The sequence below is a fragment of the Pseudorasbora parva genome, chromosome 1 (genome assembly GCF_024679245.1).
Source record: "Pseudorasbora parva isolate DD20220531a chromosome 1, ASM2467924v1, whole genome shotgun sequence".
In the NCBI taxonomy this organism is placed as follows: domain Eukaryota; kingdom Metazoa; phylum Chordata; class Actinopteri; order Cypriniformes; family Gobionidae; genus Pseudorasbora; species Pseudorasbora parva.
Window position 1 is genome coordinate 62,240,761 of NC_090172.1, and position 19,049 is coordinate 62,259,809.

The 19,049-nt window shown below is 40.8% G+C and overlaps 5 protein-coding genes across 5 annotated transcripts in view; 4 read left to right on the top strand and 1 right to left on the bottom strand.

Moving 5' to 3' along the window:
* LOC137071174 (Fc receptor-like protein 5) overlaps positions 1 to 19,049 on the bottom strand; it is a 250,913-nt gene that overhangs the window by 39,723 nt on the left and 192,141 nt on the right. Inside the window, exons 11-13 of the mRNA XM_067438964.1 lie at positions 14,652 to 14,912; positions 13,825 to 14,067; positions 13,428 to 13,700 (exon numbers count right to left, since the gene is read on the bottom strand). Of these exons, the coding sequence (XP_067295065.1) occupies positions 13,428 to 13,700; positions 13,825 to 14,067; positions 14,652 to 14,912 (777 nt within the window). The remainder of the gene's footprint in view (positions 1 to 13,427; positions 13,701 to 13,824; positions 14,068 to 14,651; positions 14,913 to 19,049) is intronic.
* Positions 1,785 to 2,596, top strand: LOC137079624 (histone H1-like). Its single transcript, XM_067447526.1, has one exon. The coding sequence runs from the start codon at positions 1,815 to 1,817 to the stop codon at positions 2,436 to 2,438; it is 624 nt and encodes a 207-aa protein (XP_067303627.1). The 5' UTR covers positions 1,785 to 1,814; the 3' UTR covers positions 2,439 to 2,596.
* LOC137080012 (histone H2A-like) lies at positions 3,140 to 3,768 on the top strand. Its single transcript, XM_067447553.1, has one exon. The coding sequence runs from the start codon at positions 3,140 to 3,142 to the stop codon at positions 3,524 to 3,526; it is 387 nt and encodes a 128-aa protein (XP_067303654.1). The 3' UTR covers positions 3,527 to 3,768.
* On the top strand, positions 4,153 to 4,652 carry LOC137079735 (histone H3). The gene has a single exon (XM_067447533.1). It carries the CDS (start codon positions 4,176 to 4,178, stop codon positions 4,584 to 4,586), a length of 411 nt encoding a protein of 136 aa, XP_067303634.1. The 5' UTR covers positions 4,153 to 4,175; the 3' UTR covers positions 4,587 to 4,652.
* LOC137080141 (histone H2B-like) lies at positions 6,483 to 7,117 on the top strand. Its single transcript, XM_067447561.1, has one exon. It carries the CDS (start codon positions 6,483 to 6,485, stop codon positions 6,855 to 6,857), a length of 375 nt encoding a protein of 124 aa, XP_067303662.1. The 3' UTR covers positions 6,858 to 7,117.

A 19,049-nucleotide genomic window follows, 5' to 3' on the forward strand; every position in this document is an offset into this window, starting at 1 on the left:
GTGCAACAGGTTAATCAATATCAGCTGCTTCATAGGGTTTCACCCAATTTACTCGCTTGCCCTAATGTTGTTCCAAACTTATAGCTTTCTGTCTGAATACAAACATAATGGCCTATTGTAAATACATGAATGTGTTGTGAATTAGAGTAGTTGTCAAAAGTACATTGTGATGTGCTGTCATTTAAATGATGAGCAATATTTCCATAATTTCTATTCGTTCAATGAGATGAATGACGAATCGGGAGACAAAATCTCTTGTTGAAATTAACATTTTTATGTCGTGATATTTAGGATGTGCATCATCGATGTGTTTAAAAACTGTTACTAACATGGATACTCTGCTGGCCGGACATGAGAGTCACAGACAGACTCGAGACTCCGGATGATGTTCGTGTGCTTCAAGCTGCCCAAATCAACAGCTGTATGAAAGCCTCCTCACACCCTCACTGATGCTGCTTTCACTAAAGTCTCTTTCAGACTGTTTGCTGGACACACAGAGGACGGGTTTAGGATTTTATTAACGTTTTCATTCAAATTATCCATCGGGTTTACATGTAGAGTTTCGCCGTGGCTGATGCTCGCCTTGGATTTAATAATAGATTTTATTTATAATGCACTTTTCATTCCGAAGAATCTCAAAGTGCAACAAGGGGGGGGGGGGAATAACAACAAAAAATGAATAACAAGTAAAAATATAGAATACTACAAACAATCAACCAACACAGAAAACAGAACAGAAAACAGAGCTGATGGTGAACAGAAACAGAGCTGATGGTGAACAGAAACAGAGCTGATGGTGAACAGAAAACAGCTGATGGTGGAAGTCTCTGTTAGCTCCGCAGCACACTGTGGTCCACTCCATGTTTCAGATTTCTCCCAGCGGCAGTGTACCGATGACATCGCCGAGGCACGACAGCTGAAGACCAGATGATGGGTCTTCTTCATGATGATTCAAACGATGGGGATCGCTGCAGCACCATGCAGGAGGCAGAACATTCCTCCGGGCACTTCTGTGGACACACCGGGGCCGGCGCAGATGTCGCTCCACGGTCGCAATGCAGGACGGAACAGCGGCGCAACCGAGAAGCAGAACATCCCAACATCATGCCGGACGCCGACGACGAGAGCCCGGATGACGCTAGCCCGGTGCAAACTTCAGCCACCATGCAGCTTAACCCCAAGGGAGACCACCAGTGAGCACCCGCGGCGAAAAACATCAAATGTCCTCCAAACCAGAAACCAACCGCAGCAATTCAAACATAAACATTAGAGAAGCGGTTGAAAACGGCGAAACGGCGAAACGACGAACAACGACTTCTCAGTGGCTGCCAGCAATCAGCAACAGTCCCAATTGTAGCTCTGACTGTTAGACTAGTCACAAACATAAGGAAATAAAATAAAATGTAAATCTAATAGTACATTAACATGATTTGTTGTGGGTGGAGAAGCGGCGAACAGACAACGCCAGCGTCCTCTCCCCCACGTTCAAATGATTTCAAAGGATTTGACCTGACGAAGGCAAAAGTAACATTTCCTCTCCGCGTATTTGAGTCTCTGATGAAAGGCCAGAACCTCTGCTTGCTGTTCACTTTAATTAGACTGTGACAAACTATTTTACCGCTTCAGTTTTTCCTCAAATGTACGAGAAGAAAACACAAGCGTGAGCAGCTCGTGGACGCGCACAGACGAATGAGCGGCCAGGTTGAGTCTATGAGGTTCTCATGTGTAATTCAAGAGCAGCGCCGCGCGAGCGCTATTCATTGCTCAACCCAGACAGCGTTTGAAAGACTTTAGATCCGACCAGAGAGACAGAGATGGCAGAAACCGCCCCAGCCCCGGCTGCTGCCGCCCCGGCCAAATCGCCCAAGAAGAAGTCCGCCGCGAAAGCCAAGAAAGCAGGTCCAGGCGTCGGCGAGCTCATCGTCAAGGCTGTGTCCGCGTCGAAGGAGAGGAGCGGTGTGTCCCTCGCCGCCCTGAAGAAAGCGCTCGCTGCCGGCGGCTACGATGTGGAGAAGAACAACTCCCGCGTTAAGATCGCCGTCAAGAGTCTGGTGACTAAAGGCGCCCTGGTGCAGGTCAAAGGGACCGGGGCCTCCGGCTCCTTCAAGCTCAACAAGCAGCAAGCCGAGACCAAGAAGAAACCCGCCAAGAAAGCGGCTCCTAAAGCGAAGAAGCCCGCAGCCAAGAAACCCGCGGCCGCTAAGAAGCCCAAAGCTGCAGCAGCAAAGAAGCCCAAAGCCGGGAAGAAATCACCGAAGAAGGCCAAGAAACCCGCCGCCACAGCGGCTAAGAAGGCGACGAAGAGCCCCAAGAAGGCAAAGAAGCCAGCAGCCGCAAAGAAAGCAGCCAAAAGCCCTAAAAAGGCCAAGGCGGCTAAACCTAAAGCAGCAAAGCCTAAAGCCGCCAAGCCTAAAAGGGCAGCTCCCAAAAAGAGATAAATCTACTGTTTGTTCATCAACGGCTCTTTTAAGAGCCACCCACTAACTCTAAATAAAGAGCAAAACTCGTTTATTTTATAGATATTAGAATTTTGAAGACAAGCCAATCAATTGAACATTACAATAAAGTTTTCACAAAGTTTAGGTAAAACAAAAAACGAGCCAACAAACCGTTTGTTTTTATAAAAAAACTTTTTGCAAATAACAAAACAATTAAAAGACAGCAGTACAGAATAACCACAACACGGGGATTGTGAGAATACAAACAACCCAACAACAATATGGGCAGTGATAAACTTCAGTACTACAATAGGGACATACAACTACAGTATCAGGACAGTGTGCACAGAATAATGATATATTTTATTTATAACGCACTTTTCATTCCGAAGAATCTCAAAGTGTAACAATGGAAAAAGGGAAAAATAACAAACGAATAAAAAGTAAAAATATAGAATAATACAAACAATCAACACAAAAGATTTTCTGAACAGATTAGATAGTGTTTGACACATTTTTTTCTCTTCTGTCTAAAATACTTGCACATAATCATTCCCGCTGAAAGGCGGTTGGGCTTTGGAGGGAAGTTCAGTGATTGGTTTAAATCTCCTCAGACTCTAAACCAATGGGCGACTGGCGCTCTCGTTTAAAGGCAGTGTGTGGCGGCACGGCTCATTATTCTGTTAACTTTGACTTTTAAGATGAGCGGAAGAGGTAAAACCGGCGGAAAGGCTCGCGCCAAGGCCAAGAGTCGCTCTTCCAGGGCGGGACTGCAGTTCCCCGTCGGCCGTGTCCACAGGCTTCTCCGCAAAGGCAACTATGCCCAGCGCGTCGGTGCCGGGGCTCCGGTTTATTTGGCCGCTGTGCTCGAGTATCTCACCGCTGAGATCCTGGAGTTGGCTGGAAACGCCGCTCGGGACAACAAGAAGACCCGTATCATTCCTCGACACCTGCAGCTGGCGGTGCGCAATGACGAGGAGTTGAACAAGCTTCTGGGTGGCGTGACCATCGCTCAGGGCGGCGTGCTGCCCAACATTCAGGCCGTGCTGCTGCCCAAGAAGACCGAGAAGCCCGCCAAGTCCAAATAAATACGCCAAAGCCTGCTTTTAGCAACTCAAAGGCTCTTTTAAGAGCCACACAATTTCTCCCAGAGAGAGTGAATTATTCCATATTTGATTTTTCTTCACTGTAATGCCCATTGTTGTAAGAACACATTTCAGCTTCTTTAAAATAATTGTTTTCTTTTCTCTAAATAGGAGTCACAATATTTCTCAGTGATTTACCCCATATATGAAAATGCATATGGTTTAATTGGCATGGTTAAATATATTTAAACTGCTAAATTTATGTATATAAATACAATGACATGGAATAAATAATGTTGGAATAAATTGTGATGTTGCTACATGATGCTGATGAAGCTGTGGATTTAGGCGCGCTCTATTCAATACGATTTGAAAAAGAAAATCGGTGTACACAATTATAACACTTCACTTATTTTATTATTTGCATATTTTCTTGTAAACAAAGGACGTTTGGGCGGGAACCACAAACTGTAGTCTGGAAACAGGAGATGTCATTGGTCAACTGCTGTAACGACAATAGCCAATCGAATGCCTCTGATGAGACTCCATCCAATCAGCGCATGGCAGCTCTAGGGTTAAATAAGCGCTGCGTTCTTGTGAAATCTTCATTCGTTTGTTCTGTTCAGAGCAGCCGCTGAGCTCATCAGAAACAATGGCGAGAACCAAGCAGACCGCCCGTAAGTCCACCGGAGGAAAAGCCCCGAGGAAGCAGCTGGCTACTAAAGCCGCCCGTAAGAGCGCTCCAGCTACCGGTGGCGTTAAGAAGCCTCACCGTTACAGGCCCGGTACCGTGGCGCTGAGAGAGATTCGCCGTTATCAGAAATCCACTGAGCTGCTGATCCGCAAACTGCCCTTCCAGCGGCTGGTGAGAGAAATCGCTCAGGATTTCAAGACGGATCTGCGCTTCCAGAGCTCCGCTGTCATGGCCCTGCAGGAGGCTAGCGAGGCTTATTTGGTGGGTCTGTTTGAGGACACCAATCTGTGCGCCATCCACGCCAAGAGAGTCACCATCATGCCCAAAGACATCCAGCTGGCCCGCCGCATCCGCGGAGAGCGCGCTTAGATCCACATCAGACACAAAAACCCCAAAGGCTCTTTTAAGAGCCACGTCCATAACTGAAAGATCATTTCCATTACTGATCTTTGCGTTAACGCAATTATGTTCTGATTTAACATTGTATTTTTTTATTACTGTAAAGATGGATATATGCAGTATCTAACTAGGGATGAATTAAATACGTTTGCCCAATTTAAGAACACAATGTTCTGCTTTTTCAAGATTAAGTATTTTTTTTATTCTAAAATTATTCCCGTTAATGGTATGCAGAACATGTCACTGTGCTTGTTTGCCGTTTGTTTTATTTTATTTAAACCCCATAATTCCAGAATCAAGCTTTGAAGGACAATTCGACTGATTTGTGCGTAAAGGATGAATAGACGGTTCCATCACAGCCAAGCCCTACCCATAACTCTTACTCTATTCCTCCACTTTTTAGATCCAGAGGTGGAGCTGAACTAGTCAAACTCATCCCATGATGCCCAGAGAGGAGGAGCAATGAGCAGCAGCGTGTCGGGTGACAGACTAGACCATCCCAATGAATGTGGTTTCAACCAGGTCCGCTAGCGGAATATAAACTCCTCTTCTCCAGCGTTTGTTTTTGATTCCGTTGTTGTGGATTGAAGAGTATCTGTCGACATGTCTGGAAGAGGCAAGGGCGGTAAAGGACTCGGGAAAGGAGGCGCTAAGCGGCACCGAAAGGTTCTCCGCGATAATATCCAGGGAATCACTAAACCCGCTATTCGGCGTCTCGCTCGCCGTGGCGGCGTCAAGCGTATTTCTGGCCTGATCTATGAAGAGACGCGCGGTGTGTTGAAGGTGTTTCTGGAGAACGTCATCCGTGATGCTGTTACGTACACTGAGCACGCCAAAAGAAAGACCGTCACCGCCATGGATGTTGTGTACGCGCTGAAGCGACAGGGACGCACCCTGTACGGGTTCGGCGGTTAAGAGATTCACGGAGAAGGAAAACACCAACGGCTCTTTTAAGAGCCACACACACTTTCACACTAAGAGCAAGTTTTTAGAAGAAGTATGTTCGTAATATACCAAGATCATATTTGTTTTACGTTACTTTTGAAACAATTTATTGCCCGGTCTTTGATTCAGCGTTGCAACTGCTGTGAAATATATGGCGCATGGTGATATTGGATTTTTATTTTTCTTAAAAAGCTTACTAACGCTTGTTCTTGCGTTTATATATGCATGTCTTTCAAATCAGTGCCTTTATGGCGTCTGCATTGAGAAATAAACTACATTGTTTGTACTTATAAATGCACGTTAAAATCCAATCCTTTAGTCAAAGTACTCTTGACCACAAGACGATCGAATGTGGGGGTGAGAGGAAAACTATATATTCATATTATATATTAATTGTCTCAGTCAAATAATTCGTTTCCACCTTTTTTTCTTCATATCTTTTAGATTATATTTTAACACACTCCACTGTCTTGTATATGTGGATGCAAAAGTCCAGCGGGATGTTTTCCTATTCTATGTGATGAGAAATGTAAGCCAGCATGACGTGAATGAAATTATACAGATGTCGTCGAATGTCATATATGTCCCATTGTTGCCATATTGAGTGTCCCTTAATACCAATGAGCTCTGAAATTATTCCCAATATTTCACTTTTTTTTTTCATTGAAAATGAAAAAAGGAACGGAGTCGGATGTGGGGGATGGCAAGCAAGTTGTCGGTGGGCGTGATTAACATTTAAAGCTTCTGATTGGATCGCCTGCAGTCACGAAGCGTTTAATGTGGCCAATGAAATCATTCTATGGGTTGAAGACTCCCAATCACAGAGGCCGTTCTTTTCTTCTGATATTAGCATAGGGCAGAGCATAAAAAACCGCCTGTAATGATTCAGCTTTATTGTTCTTTGAGTTTCACTGAAGCATCATGCCTGAGCCAGCGAAGTCCGCGCCCAAGAAGGGCTCGAAGAAGGCCGTCACTAAAACCGCCGGCAAGAGCGGAAAGAAGCGCAAGCGGTCCAGGAAGGAGAGCTACGCTATCTACGTGTACAAAGTCCTGAAGCAGGTTCATCCCGACACCGGCATCTCCTCCAAGGCGATGGGAATCATGAACTCTTTCGTCAACGACATCTTCGAGCGCATCGCCGGTGAAGCGTCTCGCCTCGCTCACTACAACAAGCGCTCGACCATCACATCGAGAGAGATCCAGACCGCCGTGCGTCTGCTGCTGCCCGGGGAGCTGGCCAAACACGCCGTGTCTGAGGGCACAAAGGCTGTGACCAAATACACCAGCTCAAAGTAAAGCCGCTCTCAGCTCAACACACACAAAGGCTCTTTTAAGAGCCACACACTAACTCTGAATAAAGAGCAAACATCATTTGTATATGTTAATATTAAATAGGCAAGCTATGATGTGACCACAGACTTGTGTAATTTGGACACAAGTCACCGAGTTCAGGCAAAATCGAGTGAACAATTTGTATCAGAAATATAATGGTTTAGAAAAGTTAATTTTGTCTGTGTGTATATAATAAAAAACATTAAACTATAATACATACACAGAATATACACAGCAACACTGCAGGAGAATTGTGACAATATAAACAACCCAACAGAATAATATGGGCAGTGATACAACTACATAATATAAAAGAATGATAAAAAGGGGCTTTGGAGGAAAGTTCAGTGATTGGTTTAAATCCCCCCCCCCACCCCCCACTGTTCTGGTCACTCGCTCAGCTGCAGATCCAGTTATCCGTGAACACTTCTGGCGCGCCATGCTCCACTTTATTCCTATGGGGGACGTTGAGCGACATCAACGCTTCAGCACAGCATTCCGGGAAGGCAGCGCTGCATTTGAACCGATTTGAACGCAGAAATGACGGGAAGCTTCAAGGCATCGCTTCAGTCGCGTCGCAAAGTGGATTTCCACGGTCACTGCTGTCACAGGACTTCACCAAATCATACCAAAGAAGTGTGTTTTTGACGGAGCGGTCCCAGCGATAAAGGTTCGGTCCTGCTTTGGAAGCAGCCGGTGAGTAAAACTGCTTCAAATGTCTGTGCTGTTGGCTATCGTCGCGTAAGTAAACATCAGTAAACGACACGATCGCGTGCTTCGTCATTCAAATGCGCTAACGGTTACTCCATTGTTGTTCTATGTATAACGTTACACTAGTCTGACGTGCAAAACCGTTTAGTTGCATACAATAGTCCATAAACCGAATCATGTCCTCATACACTGAGAGTAAACACACACAAATGTTGACAGGCCACTAAATACAGTCCATACCACAGAGACGGACGTCCTGCTGCTGCTGTTTCTCCTGTTCAATTTATTTCAGCCTCCGAATCTGATTCTGGATCATATCTGTATTAGCTGAATCTGATCGCCATGAGTTTCTCCACGCTTGAGGACGTCACTGCTCTTTAGCTCCGCCCACTCGATACGCCTCCAGCCGCTCGTTTTTTTCCGGAAAGACTCGGTACAGCCCATATTTCTTTTATAAATATAATAATACTAAAGACTTTTCGGAGATATGCAGGATGCAATGCTACTCTATAGGTACTCAAGATTGACATGAGATTGACTGAAACTGAGTGTTTCACCCCCCCTTTAAGACATTGTTTTAGGCTTAGATGATGGTGTGCAAATGATGATACACATTCATTTCAACTGTTATTTATTTATAAAGAAATGATACAGAATAAAACTTTGTCTGTATGTTCACAAATTACAGAAACAAACAAAACCAAGAAAACTGAGGAACAAAATATGAAAAGATTTTCCTATAAAGAACAAACATCTTCAAGATATGAAAAAAGTTATTGTCTTTTAAAGATATGACAAATCTAAATAATAACAAAACCAATAATAAGGATCATATAAAAGCACAACACTACAATATTACTCATGTTTAATGACAAATGATTTAAGGTAAATAAAATGAATATTCTGAATCTTTTTAAACATGTTAATATCAGACTGAAGTTTCTTCCTCTGTTACGGCGAACTGACTTTGGTCTTGAGCAGATGAAACTGAAATACACATACAGACATTTATTCAACACTGAGAGAGAGAGAGAGAGAGAGATCAGACAGAAGTGTTACCTCTCGCTCTGTAACATTTGTAAAGCAGCACGACTGTGGCGATCAGATACGGACAACCGGCGAGTTTGACTGACAGATGCATCACCCAGTGACGCGCTCCCTTTCTATTTATGTGTCCTAGTCAGCTTTTGATTGAAGGAGAGAGACCTGGGAGGGTTTAACAAGACCGGAACAGTCCACAGTACAGGGGAGATTGTCAAAATAAGGCTTACAATCGCTATTTCATTGAAAATGGACATGATTGATTACTCTTAACACAAAACGCTTATGCAAACAACGGAGGATTTTTAGTTTTTTCCCCTTATTTTTTCGTTGTTTTGGATTAAAAGTGGGATGCATTTTGAAGAGTGGACTCTTACACAGACATGTATGCTGTTGTTTCGTGGATTCGTCCGATCTGATCTGAACGTCAGGAGATGAAAGATGAGTACCGCGTTCATTATGCTAATGTTTAAATAGCCACTGCTTTAGCATTTAATTTAACCCTTTCCTCTCTGGTGTATTTATTGCAAAAACGAGTTCAGAACATGAATCTTGAGTGTTTTAGCTTTCAAATGATGCATAGTTTGTGATAGTTGATTGAACAGTTTGTATAAAACAAAAGTAATTATAAGTAGAGACACGCCCACTTGCGTCAGACGCCCCGCCCACGATCCGGTGCGGATTAAGAAGTTAAAGACTCCATTTGTCCAGTGTTTATTTCTAAAGAAACACGAAAATGCATAAAAGGCTCCATTACCTTGTTTCTTACACTATCGCCCCTTAGAAGCTGTTTTTGTAAAAATAGGCTAACGATTGCTTCACAACCACACGACTCTCTGTCGCACACTAGAGAAATTACCGTATAGACAGGAGGAGACGCTCGCAGGCAATCTTTTACTGTCTATGAGCAGTGTTGGGGGTAACGAGTTACAAAGTAACGGATTACAGTAACGGTATTACTTTTTTGGGTAACGAATTAAAGTACCGCGTTACACTAAAAATGTTGGTAACTACGCCACTTTACTAGACTATAGTAATGTGCTTTCCTGCGTTACCCAACCATTTGGCTGTGAATGCTGATCTGAATGCTGAATGCTTATCACATAAAGTTCTGATCTGTGCTGCGCGCGTGCTGCTTGTGTGTGTGCTTTCCTCCTGGGGCATCGTAACCGTTGTCATAGAGATCGATTTGAGTGACGTAGCTCCTGCCTGCTAAAGGAGAGAGGGGAAAAATGGAGACGGAGACAGGGGGTTTTGGCCAGAGGCGATATTCACATTACTTTCAGTTTATTGCTCGAAAGGACACAAATATTTGTGTGAAATGTGACAAGTGACAAGTGTCTTTCAACGGCTGCCAACTCAATGAGCAACCTGTCTAAGCATTTGTCAGCCCAGCATGGCAATACAAAACTTGGCTCACCGGTCATTTGAAGGAGTCACTCAGCAGCCGACCCCACCTAAACAAGCTAAGCTTTTCTCATGTCTTGGAGTTGGAGCCCAGCAGGTAACACAAACACTAAATGAACAGGCTAGTTTCAGGGTTCATTGTGGAAGACATGCTTCCCCTGTCGACTATTGAATTGCCCAGGTTTAGAAAAATATTAGATAAAATACCAGCAACTCGCAAGCCAACATCCAACATCCAAAACATTTTCCCATTACTTGGACAAGTGTTTTTCCGACATGGAATCGAAGCTCAAAAGAACTTCAGAGTCCCTGAATAATGTGTCTACCACCGTGGACATTTGGTCCACCAACAACAAAAGTTATTTCACGAGTTCACACTTACATATAATTATATAGAGTAATATAAATGCGTATTTGGCGTGGTGTCCGGGGGGAGGGATTCGAGCTCGAACTTGATCTGATCTGCACTCAAGTCTCGTCCATGGTCTCGACAGGTAAGCAATAAACAGCATTATATAGTCGATTTTTAGATTTAATTTATTCAGTAAATGTAGTTTCATGCAATGGTTGTGCTGTCATCACCTTATTCTGTATATTTCAACAGTTTGAGTGTTTTTAATGATGAGCTAACTTCCTAGAACGTTAGCAGTTTAAGGTTAGCGTTTGTTAAGTTGAACAAATAAGTAGTTACAATGTAGACACGACTGAGTAAACCGAGAGAACAAATCCTTAATTCGTGGTCAGGGTATATTTCTCATGTTGTGCATCACATGCTAGCATTATTGTGAGGAAATGGCGACGAGAACCTCGTATTACATTAATGCAGGGCTATTCAAATCTTACCCTGGAGGGCCAATGCGGTACAGAGTTTAGCTCCAGCCCTAATCAAACACACCTGAACTTGCTAATCAATGTCTTCAAGATCATTAGAAAATCACAGATGGGTGTGTTTGATCAGGGTTGGAGCTAAACTCTGCACCGCATTGGCCCTCCAGGGTAAGATTTGAATAGCCCTGCATTAATGCAAGAAGTTTGAATGTGTCTTATCTGATTTGGTACGTTAGATAGTTATGATGACGTTTTGTTGAGTTCTTTTGATCATTTTTTTAAACACGCTTTGCGTTATGACATTCTGGTCAACAGACTAAACAGCAAACAAATGTAAAACTCACAGACGCTCTGCATGGGCCTGTAAGACCTCCGTTCATCACCGGAACACAGTTTAAGATATTTTATATTTTAGTCCCAGAGCATATGCAGTCAATGCCCACTTCACTGTCCATGTCCAGAAAGGGAATAAAAACATCATCAGAGTAGTCCATATGAGACATCAGTGGGTTGATTAGAATCTCTTGAAGCATCGGAAATACATTTTGGTCCAAAAATAACAAAAACTATAAATTTTTTTCAGCATTGTTCTCTCTTCTGTGTTTCTCCAAAAAGATTAGAGGAACACATAAGAGAAGACAATACTGAATAAAGTCATAGTTTTTGTTATTTTTGGACCAAAATATATTTTTTCGATGCTTCAAGAGATTCTAATCAACCCACTGATGTCTCATATGGACTACTCTGATGATGTTTTTATTCCCTTTCTGGGCATGGACAGTGAAGTGGGCATTGACTGCATATGCTCTGGGACTAAAATATAAAATATCTTAAACTGTATTCCGGTGATGAACGGAGGTCTTACAGGTGTGGAACGATATTAGGGGGAGTCATTAATGACATCAATTTCATTTTTGGCTGAACTAACCCTTTAAAGGTATAATTCACCCAAAAATGTGATGTTTATCTGCTTACCCCTAAGGCATCCAAGATATAGGTGACGTTGTTTCTTCAGTTGAACACAAAATAATATGTTTAGCTCCAACCGTTGCAGTCTGTCAGTCATATAATGCATGTGAATGGAAACAAAATCCATAAGAGTTAATAAAATATGCACGGAGAAATCCATATCAAACCCTGCGGCTTGTGGCGACACATTGATGTTCTAAGACACAAAACGATCGGTTTGCGTGAGAAACCCAACAATATTTATATCATTTATTATGTTGAATGTGACGTCCAATAGCCTTCAGCGCACGATCACTTGAGGTCAGTGTACATGATCTGGCGTAGAGATATGCGTGAGAGATCACTTCCGGTGCTCCGTGTCTTAGGACATCTTAGTGTCGTCACGAGCCGCAGGGTTTAATATGGATTTGTCTGTGCATGTTTTTCTTGCTCTCATAGATTTTGTTTCCATTCACACATATTATACGACTGACAAACTGCAGCAGATGGAGTTAAAAATCTTCATTTGTGTTCTCCTGAAGAAACAAAGTCACCTATATCTTGGACCCCCTGGGGGAAGCAGATAAACAGCAAATGTATATTTTTGGGTGAACTCTCCCTTTATTGGCTTTAATTGTAACAGTAGTCTGTTAATGTTTTGATACTAATAAAGAACTTGACTGACTTTACATGTTTCCATCCAAAAGCAATTATCTGTCTTGTTTTTTTTTTTTTTTTTTTTTTGTGGAGAACTGTACCCTTGAGAAAACCTGTACCCTGTGACATCCATAATGTTGTGTGTAACCTTTACATTTACACTTGTATTAGTTGCAGATTTCTTATGTTGTATTACAACATCTGAGTTGATAATGAGGGTTTAAATCTAAAACTGTTTTTACGTTTACACATTTCTGAATTTGTATTTCATGTTTTGTTTCAGTGTTTAGTTTGAAATGCTTTCAAAATGTTTTGATCGAGATTAAGATGCTGTCTTAAACATTTAAACCTGAGTGAAGCATCAGCTACATGTTTCTGTATACGTGCTCTTTTATTTCTTGTCAATAAATTACCCTTAACGGCATTGGCACAGTATTATTTTGTCACATTATAAAAGCAACATTTAATTTAATTTAAAATAACCTGCACTGCATAAAACAAGTAAACTGTATTAAAATGATCAGTGATTTAAATTAATATAAAATATGGTAATAACCAGCACTGTATAAAACAAGTAAATGCATTAAAATGAGTCAATAGATTTACTTCATTAGATTAACTACATCCAATTTGTAAGTAAAAATTACTCAATAAAATTTAACAGGCCAAGTTCACTTTTTAAATTTTACTCAGCTTAGTTAAGTAAATTTACTTAATTTCCTTCGGTGTTAAATTTACTTGAAAAAATGTCGTGCAAAAACTTGCAAAATAAAAATGTAGTAAATTCTACTTGTTGTTTTATTCAGTGTAATTCTTGTAATTTATTCTGTTCTCTGCTAAATTACTCACTGCTTGTTTTATTTTTAACATGTTGGATGCTTCTTATTTCTTCTCTGTAGACATTTTTTCCTCATGATGATCAGGAGAGATTCTCACACTCACCTGAGAGCGTCAGTGTAACTTCATCACTGGTGTGTGTGTGTCGTGATCCTCCCGTCTCTCTTCCTCTACAGCTGTAATGACCTGTGTGAGATTCACTAACAGAACTGATTCTGTATTTCTGTGATTGACTGTCAGGAATCTCTGAATTATCTTTATTCCAGGTGTAGGTCCAGCGAGTGACGTCTGTCTCCTGTATGTCACATGTGAGAGTGACCGTCTGTCCTCTGAACACTCGTCCATCAGGATGAACACGCAATACAGCTTTGGGTCTCTCTGTGAAGAGAGCAAAGACCTTATTTGATGTTTAACTGACAGTACAAGATAGTGTTGACGGATGACATTAATTTGTATAATATTTCTATTATTAAATCAGTTTGTCCTGTAAAACAGCTCTCACCTCTTACTGTTAGCGTGACTCTATGACCTTGTGTTAGGTTTTCTACACCACACCAGTACTCTCCTCCATTAGAGACTCTCACATCTCTCAGTGTGTAACTCGTTTCATCTCCAGTTTTTATTCTCTTGGAGTCTTTGTACCAGATAATCCTCCGTCCAGTTGAGCGTCTCGCGTCACAGCTCAGAGTAACTGTGTCTCCAGTGAACACTGAACTCTGGGGCTTCACACTTACTCTGGGTTTGTCTGTAAATATTTCATGATGGTTTTGAGTTAATATCCGGTCTTCAGTCATCATCTATCTCTGCTTATTATTTCTATAATATACTAAATGCATCTTAATTTTACCCCACCCTTCAGCTTATTTGCTCTGTCATTATGAGTAATGTGTGACTGTGTGGCTGTTTTATGTTCGTCTAATATAAGAGCTCTCATAAAGAAGACATGAAGATACAGATCCGGTGAGACATGGCTTACTGTAACTCACAGTTCAGTCTGTCTAACATGAAACATCTGGAAATATTTACTAGTACACGGAGATGTAAAAAGTACTCAAAAATGTTACTCAAGTGAAAGCACAAGTAAGTGAAAATTTTACTCAAAAGTAAAAGTATCTGGTCAGAATCATACTTGAGTAAAAGTAATAAAGTAAATTGATTTTTAATTGTACTCAAGTAAAGTACAAATCCCCCAAAATAATATTTTAGAAGTAATCAATTAAAATTTCTCAAAATACTTTACACCTCTTCTAGTACAGTTTTTCTTTTCATTTGCAGTTTATTAATTGTTCCTCATCTAAGCAGATCCTGATGTCAGTAATGATCACTCACGCGTCACAGTCAGAGTCACTGCATCACTCGTGTCAGAGCAGACTGATACTGATCCTGATCCTCTACAGCCGTAACACCAGCACATCTGTGTGTGATCTGCAGTGATCTTGAACTCTTTCTCATTAGAGCGCTGATCTTTACCATCACACTGCCATCTGTATCTCCATCCTTCCCCCTGTACGTCACATGTGAGAGTGACAGTCTCTCCTCTGAATATCTGTGATGGTTCAGGCTTTACAGTCAGAACAGCTTTAGGTCTCTCTGTAATTGAAGAAACAGAGGTTATGATATACAGCAGCACCCAATGAAGCCAACATAAGTGAACTGACTCGATCTGTCCTAAACTCTTCATGTCACTGCACAAACGAAGATACACTGTTAAATATGTTTGTGTGAAATGTCAGTTTAATAGTTTACAGGTTAATAATCAGTATTTCACAGTATAGGACTTAACTTGTATCAATGTAAAATCTACTTTACTGGTTTTGTGCAATTTACACTGTACAGCACAAAAAAAAGAAAGACAAACAGACAAACAAACAAAAAAACGAATTTATTTTACTGTGACTTTACAGTATTGGACAGTACAAAAATGACTCTAAACAAACATCATCATACTGTATTTCTACAGCACATCACCTCATGGCTTTTATCTGTGTTGCTAACTCTCTTTTAGCAGTTTGTATTTTTTACAAATTTGTTTATTTGTATTGTTATTTTTATTCTGTGTGGTTTTTTTCAAGTTTTTTTTTTTTTTTTCAATAACTGCTGAGTGTCACCAAATAATAAACCATAAAGGGAATCATGGAGGACACCAGGGGTCTGTACCATCAAACAGTTTTGCTGGCTACAGGCGCCTGTTTATCTGTGTTCTGTGTTTTGTGCAAAAAAAAAAAAAAAAACTTAAAATTGTCTGTGTGCAATGGATTAAGGATATATTAATTATATATTTATATAAATCAATTATAAATCAGATAAAATTATGTTAAGCAATTATCATTAAAGCCAGTACAAATAATAATAATAATAATAATAATAATAATAATAATAATAATAATAATAATAATAATAATAATAATATTTGTACTGGCTTTAATGATAATTATTTAACATAATAATTTTATCTGATTTATAATTGATTATATAAATCCTGACTCGTAGAAAGATTGCAAGTGTTAGGGGAACCATTTGGGACAGGGCCATGATCACATGATCACATGGAGCAAGGGAAGCACATGACAAACAGAAATCATGACTAAGAGCATGAATTACAAAATAAAAGACATCATAAACAAAAAACAAAACAGGTGCACACTGACGGCAGTGGCGGCTGGTGAAAAATAGTAGAGGTGGGGCTATTTTTTGCGGAGGTCTGGGGTCCTCCCCCAGAATTTTGTATTTTTATTTCGTAGATGTGATTTCCTGCATTATGGTGCGTTTGAGGCCATTTCCCTTGCCTAAACCAATAAAAGAATTTAAACCAGTCAATACCAATAGTATATTAAAAAAGACAATATTAATTTAACTGCCATAGAAATCAACAGTTTCACAGGTAATGATAATGAACAAGTTGCATGTTTATTATGCTCCATGTCCAGAAGTGCAAACGCATAAGGATAAATTATATTAGATATGTTTCAGATCTGTGTCCACGAGCTATCACACTTGTTTTAAACGGTAATTAAAACTGTTAAAAAAATGTTAAAAGACATGAATAGACAAAAAATGGGATTTTATTTTCATTCATCCAATCCATTTATTTTACCCAAACTTTGTATAAGATTTTTTTTTAATGAAAGATGTAGCCTAGAATAATTTGATATAGGCTACCATTTTAGGCTACTAATTAGCATTTTAAATGTGTTTTGGGACTAAATGTAATGTAGCCTGACAAGCCAGACCCTCATCAAGATGTTTGGTCTGGAAACTCACCATTGACAGCTCAATCCGAGGGGCGGATAAACGGTTGTCTTTCAAACTCCCTCTGCACGCGATAGGATAGCGCTACACCAACCAGAGCAACGAAGGTGAAGCAGAGCTTGTTGATAGATTAAACATTCGCCGTATCCGGTCGGCTAAACTCCGAACACATCTTCCCTTTTTAAGAATGACTTCAGTGCCGTTCTTTGTTCTTTTCTCAGAGAAAAGCTTAACTCCAAGTCTTCCAGAGTCGCGGTCAAAGCTGATTCGAAAGACCGCCGTTCGCCAGTTTCTGTGTTTACTAGAAGCACGCAAACGCAACTCGGCCGTCGTCATTATGGCCCCGCCTACCAACTCTATCCACGATGTGATTGGCCCGACCGGAGTTTGGCGATTACAGCTCAGAAGGGTATTGAGAGTTCCTAGACGACACTCGCGGGCAGATTAGATTTGCTGCCGCTAGGGTGCGTCTAGATTTCTAGGCTATATGTAAATTGAAAGACATGTAATAATATTTTCATAAGAATGTTGTATATTCTATAAGAATATAAACTGTATGTTGTTAGAGAAATTCGCTAAATAATGTCTTCTACTGATGCCAAACCTCTAATCTGGGTCTCAGGGGGATATTTCTGTCTCGTGCAGAGTTCCATCTATATTTCGATGTCAATTCCAAAACTTTGCAGCAAGCATATTGGCCGTCGATTTTATAAATGAATGACTGTAGCCTCGAAAGAGCCAAGATCTCTACGATCACTGCAATGCTGTTGCTTTGTCAGTTCATCGTGATCTCACAAAGCTTCGCTATAAAAGTGAAGTTGTCAACAATAAATCTCTTACTTACATAGTGGCTTGACTTTGTTTGTTACTAAGAGGTTTCGCGAGCCTGCATTAACGCCGCACTGAATGAGCTCTGCAATTTCGAGTGGTGAGATTCTGATCGCGTTCCAGAGATCAACAACTATCTGTGATTGGCTGCATCCCTCACCGTTGAGTCTGTGATTGGCTACACCACTCACAGCTGCAAAAACACGCTGTAAATAGAGGCATTTGACGCTCTCCAGAGCTCAGACACAAATGTGAAAATCTACCAAATCTGTTTCGCCAATATTATTACTGTGTCAACTGAGGGTGATTTTGCTTGCGTTTGAGGACCCTCTAGCACCCCCATAGAACCGGGCCTGCCACAGCTAACTTAGTTAGCCAAGCCTTTCTATCAAACCAACCTCGGAAAAAGCTTCTCTTGTAGGTTTTCTTCTTGTCTCGCGCATATTCCCTTCTAGCTTGTCTGCTCCGAGTTCTTTTACAAGGAGTTTTTCTGCTAATGTTCTTCTTTCGTAGCAATTTAACTTAATTTGGGGCAAGTTTAACTCCCACAACTACATTAGTTCTACTCGACTTCGCCCGTCCCGCCTGCAGGCTGAGTGTCCCGTGGTTCAGCAGTGCACTGCTCTAATCTCAGAGCTACACGAGATATTTTCAGCGCCCCAAAACCATAAAATTCAACGACAATGATTGGTGAAATATGAACTTTTTTTGCGTAGAAACCGGAGAACCATTGACTTAAATTACAGCACTGCGGGGCTGAGCAAACTGGAGCCCCAGAAGACAGCCGATTGGCTGCTGCAGTAACATGATAAACGTAACGGCGTTGAAAGTGAATGCAAATATCAGAGTGAGTTCTAAACACATTCTTAAGTAAAACCATTATTAGCATATAATTAATACACATTATGTTTCAAGATGAGAGATTATTAAAAAATAAATAATAATAATAAAAACAAAAACAGGCAGGCATGTCGGCGGGAGGTCAGCGCCTCAGCGCCCTCTTTTGGACGAGCCGCTGCTGACTGACGGATCAAAAAACCCTGAAACAAGGTGCAGCGTACCAGAATTTAAAAGTGTGAATAAAGCAAGATTAGCTGATGCAACATCCGCATTTAAAGCAGAATTATTTGGCTCTGAAAGTAAAGTTTTAATTCGGCATCACATTCAAGCTTGCAAAACTTTCAGTTATGTAGAAGTAAAACTGACAGAAATACTGATTATACTGCAAAAAATGCTCTTCTTACTTACAGCAGACACCTTAAGCAGAGCAGAAGGAAAGTCTTTTTGAAACTTGCAAAGTAAATGGGAGTAAAATGGCAGAAGATGGATGCAAGCAAGAAAGAAATATAGAATACAAAGTAACATAAAATGAGGTATGTATTACATTTACAAGAATAAGAAAGGGTCACACTAATCTTAATGCAACACTTGGGCAAACACAACTCTGGTTTATGTAAAGTATGTCAATAAATGGAGACTTGATCATTTTTGATTTCGACGTAAACGAACAGGAAAGATTTGATCTTATAAGAGATATTCGAGCTTTGGGTATTACAGAATTTACCTTACAATATTTTAAAGATATGATTATAATCTAACGACAGCTTTAATGACATTCTTGAGAAAAAGTGAATGGAAAACAATAATAGG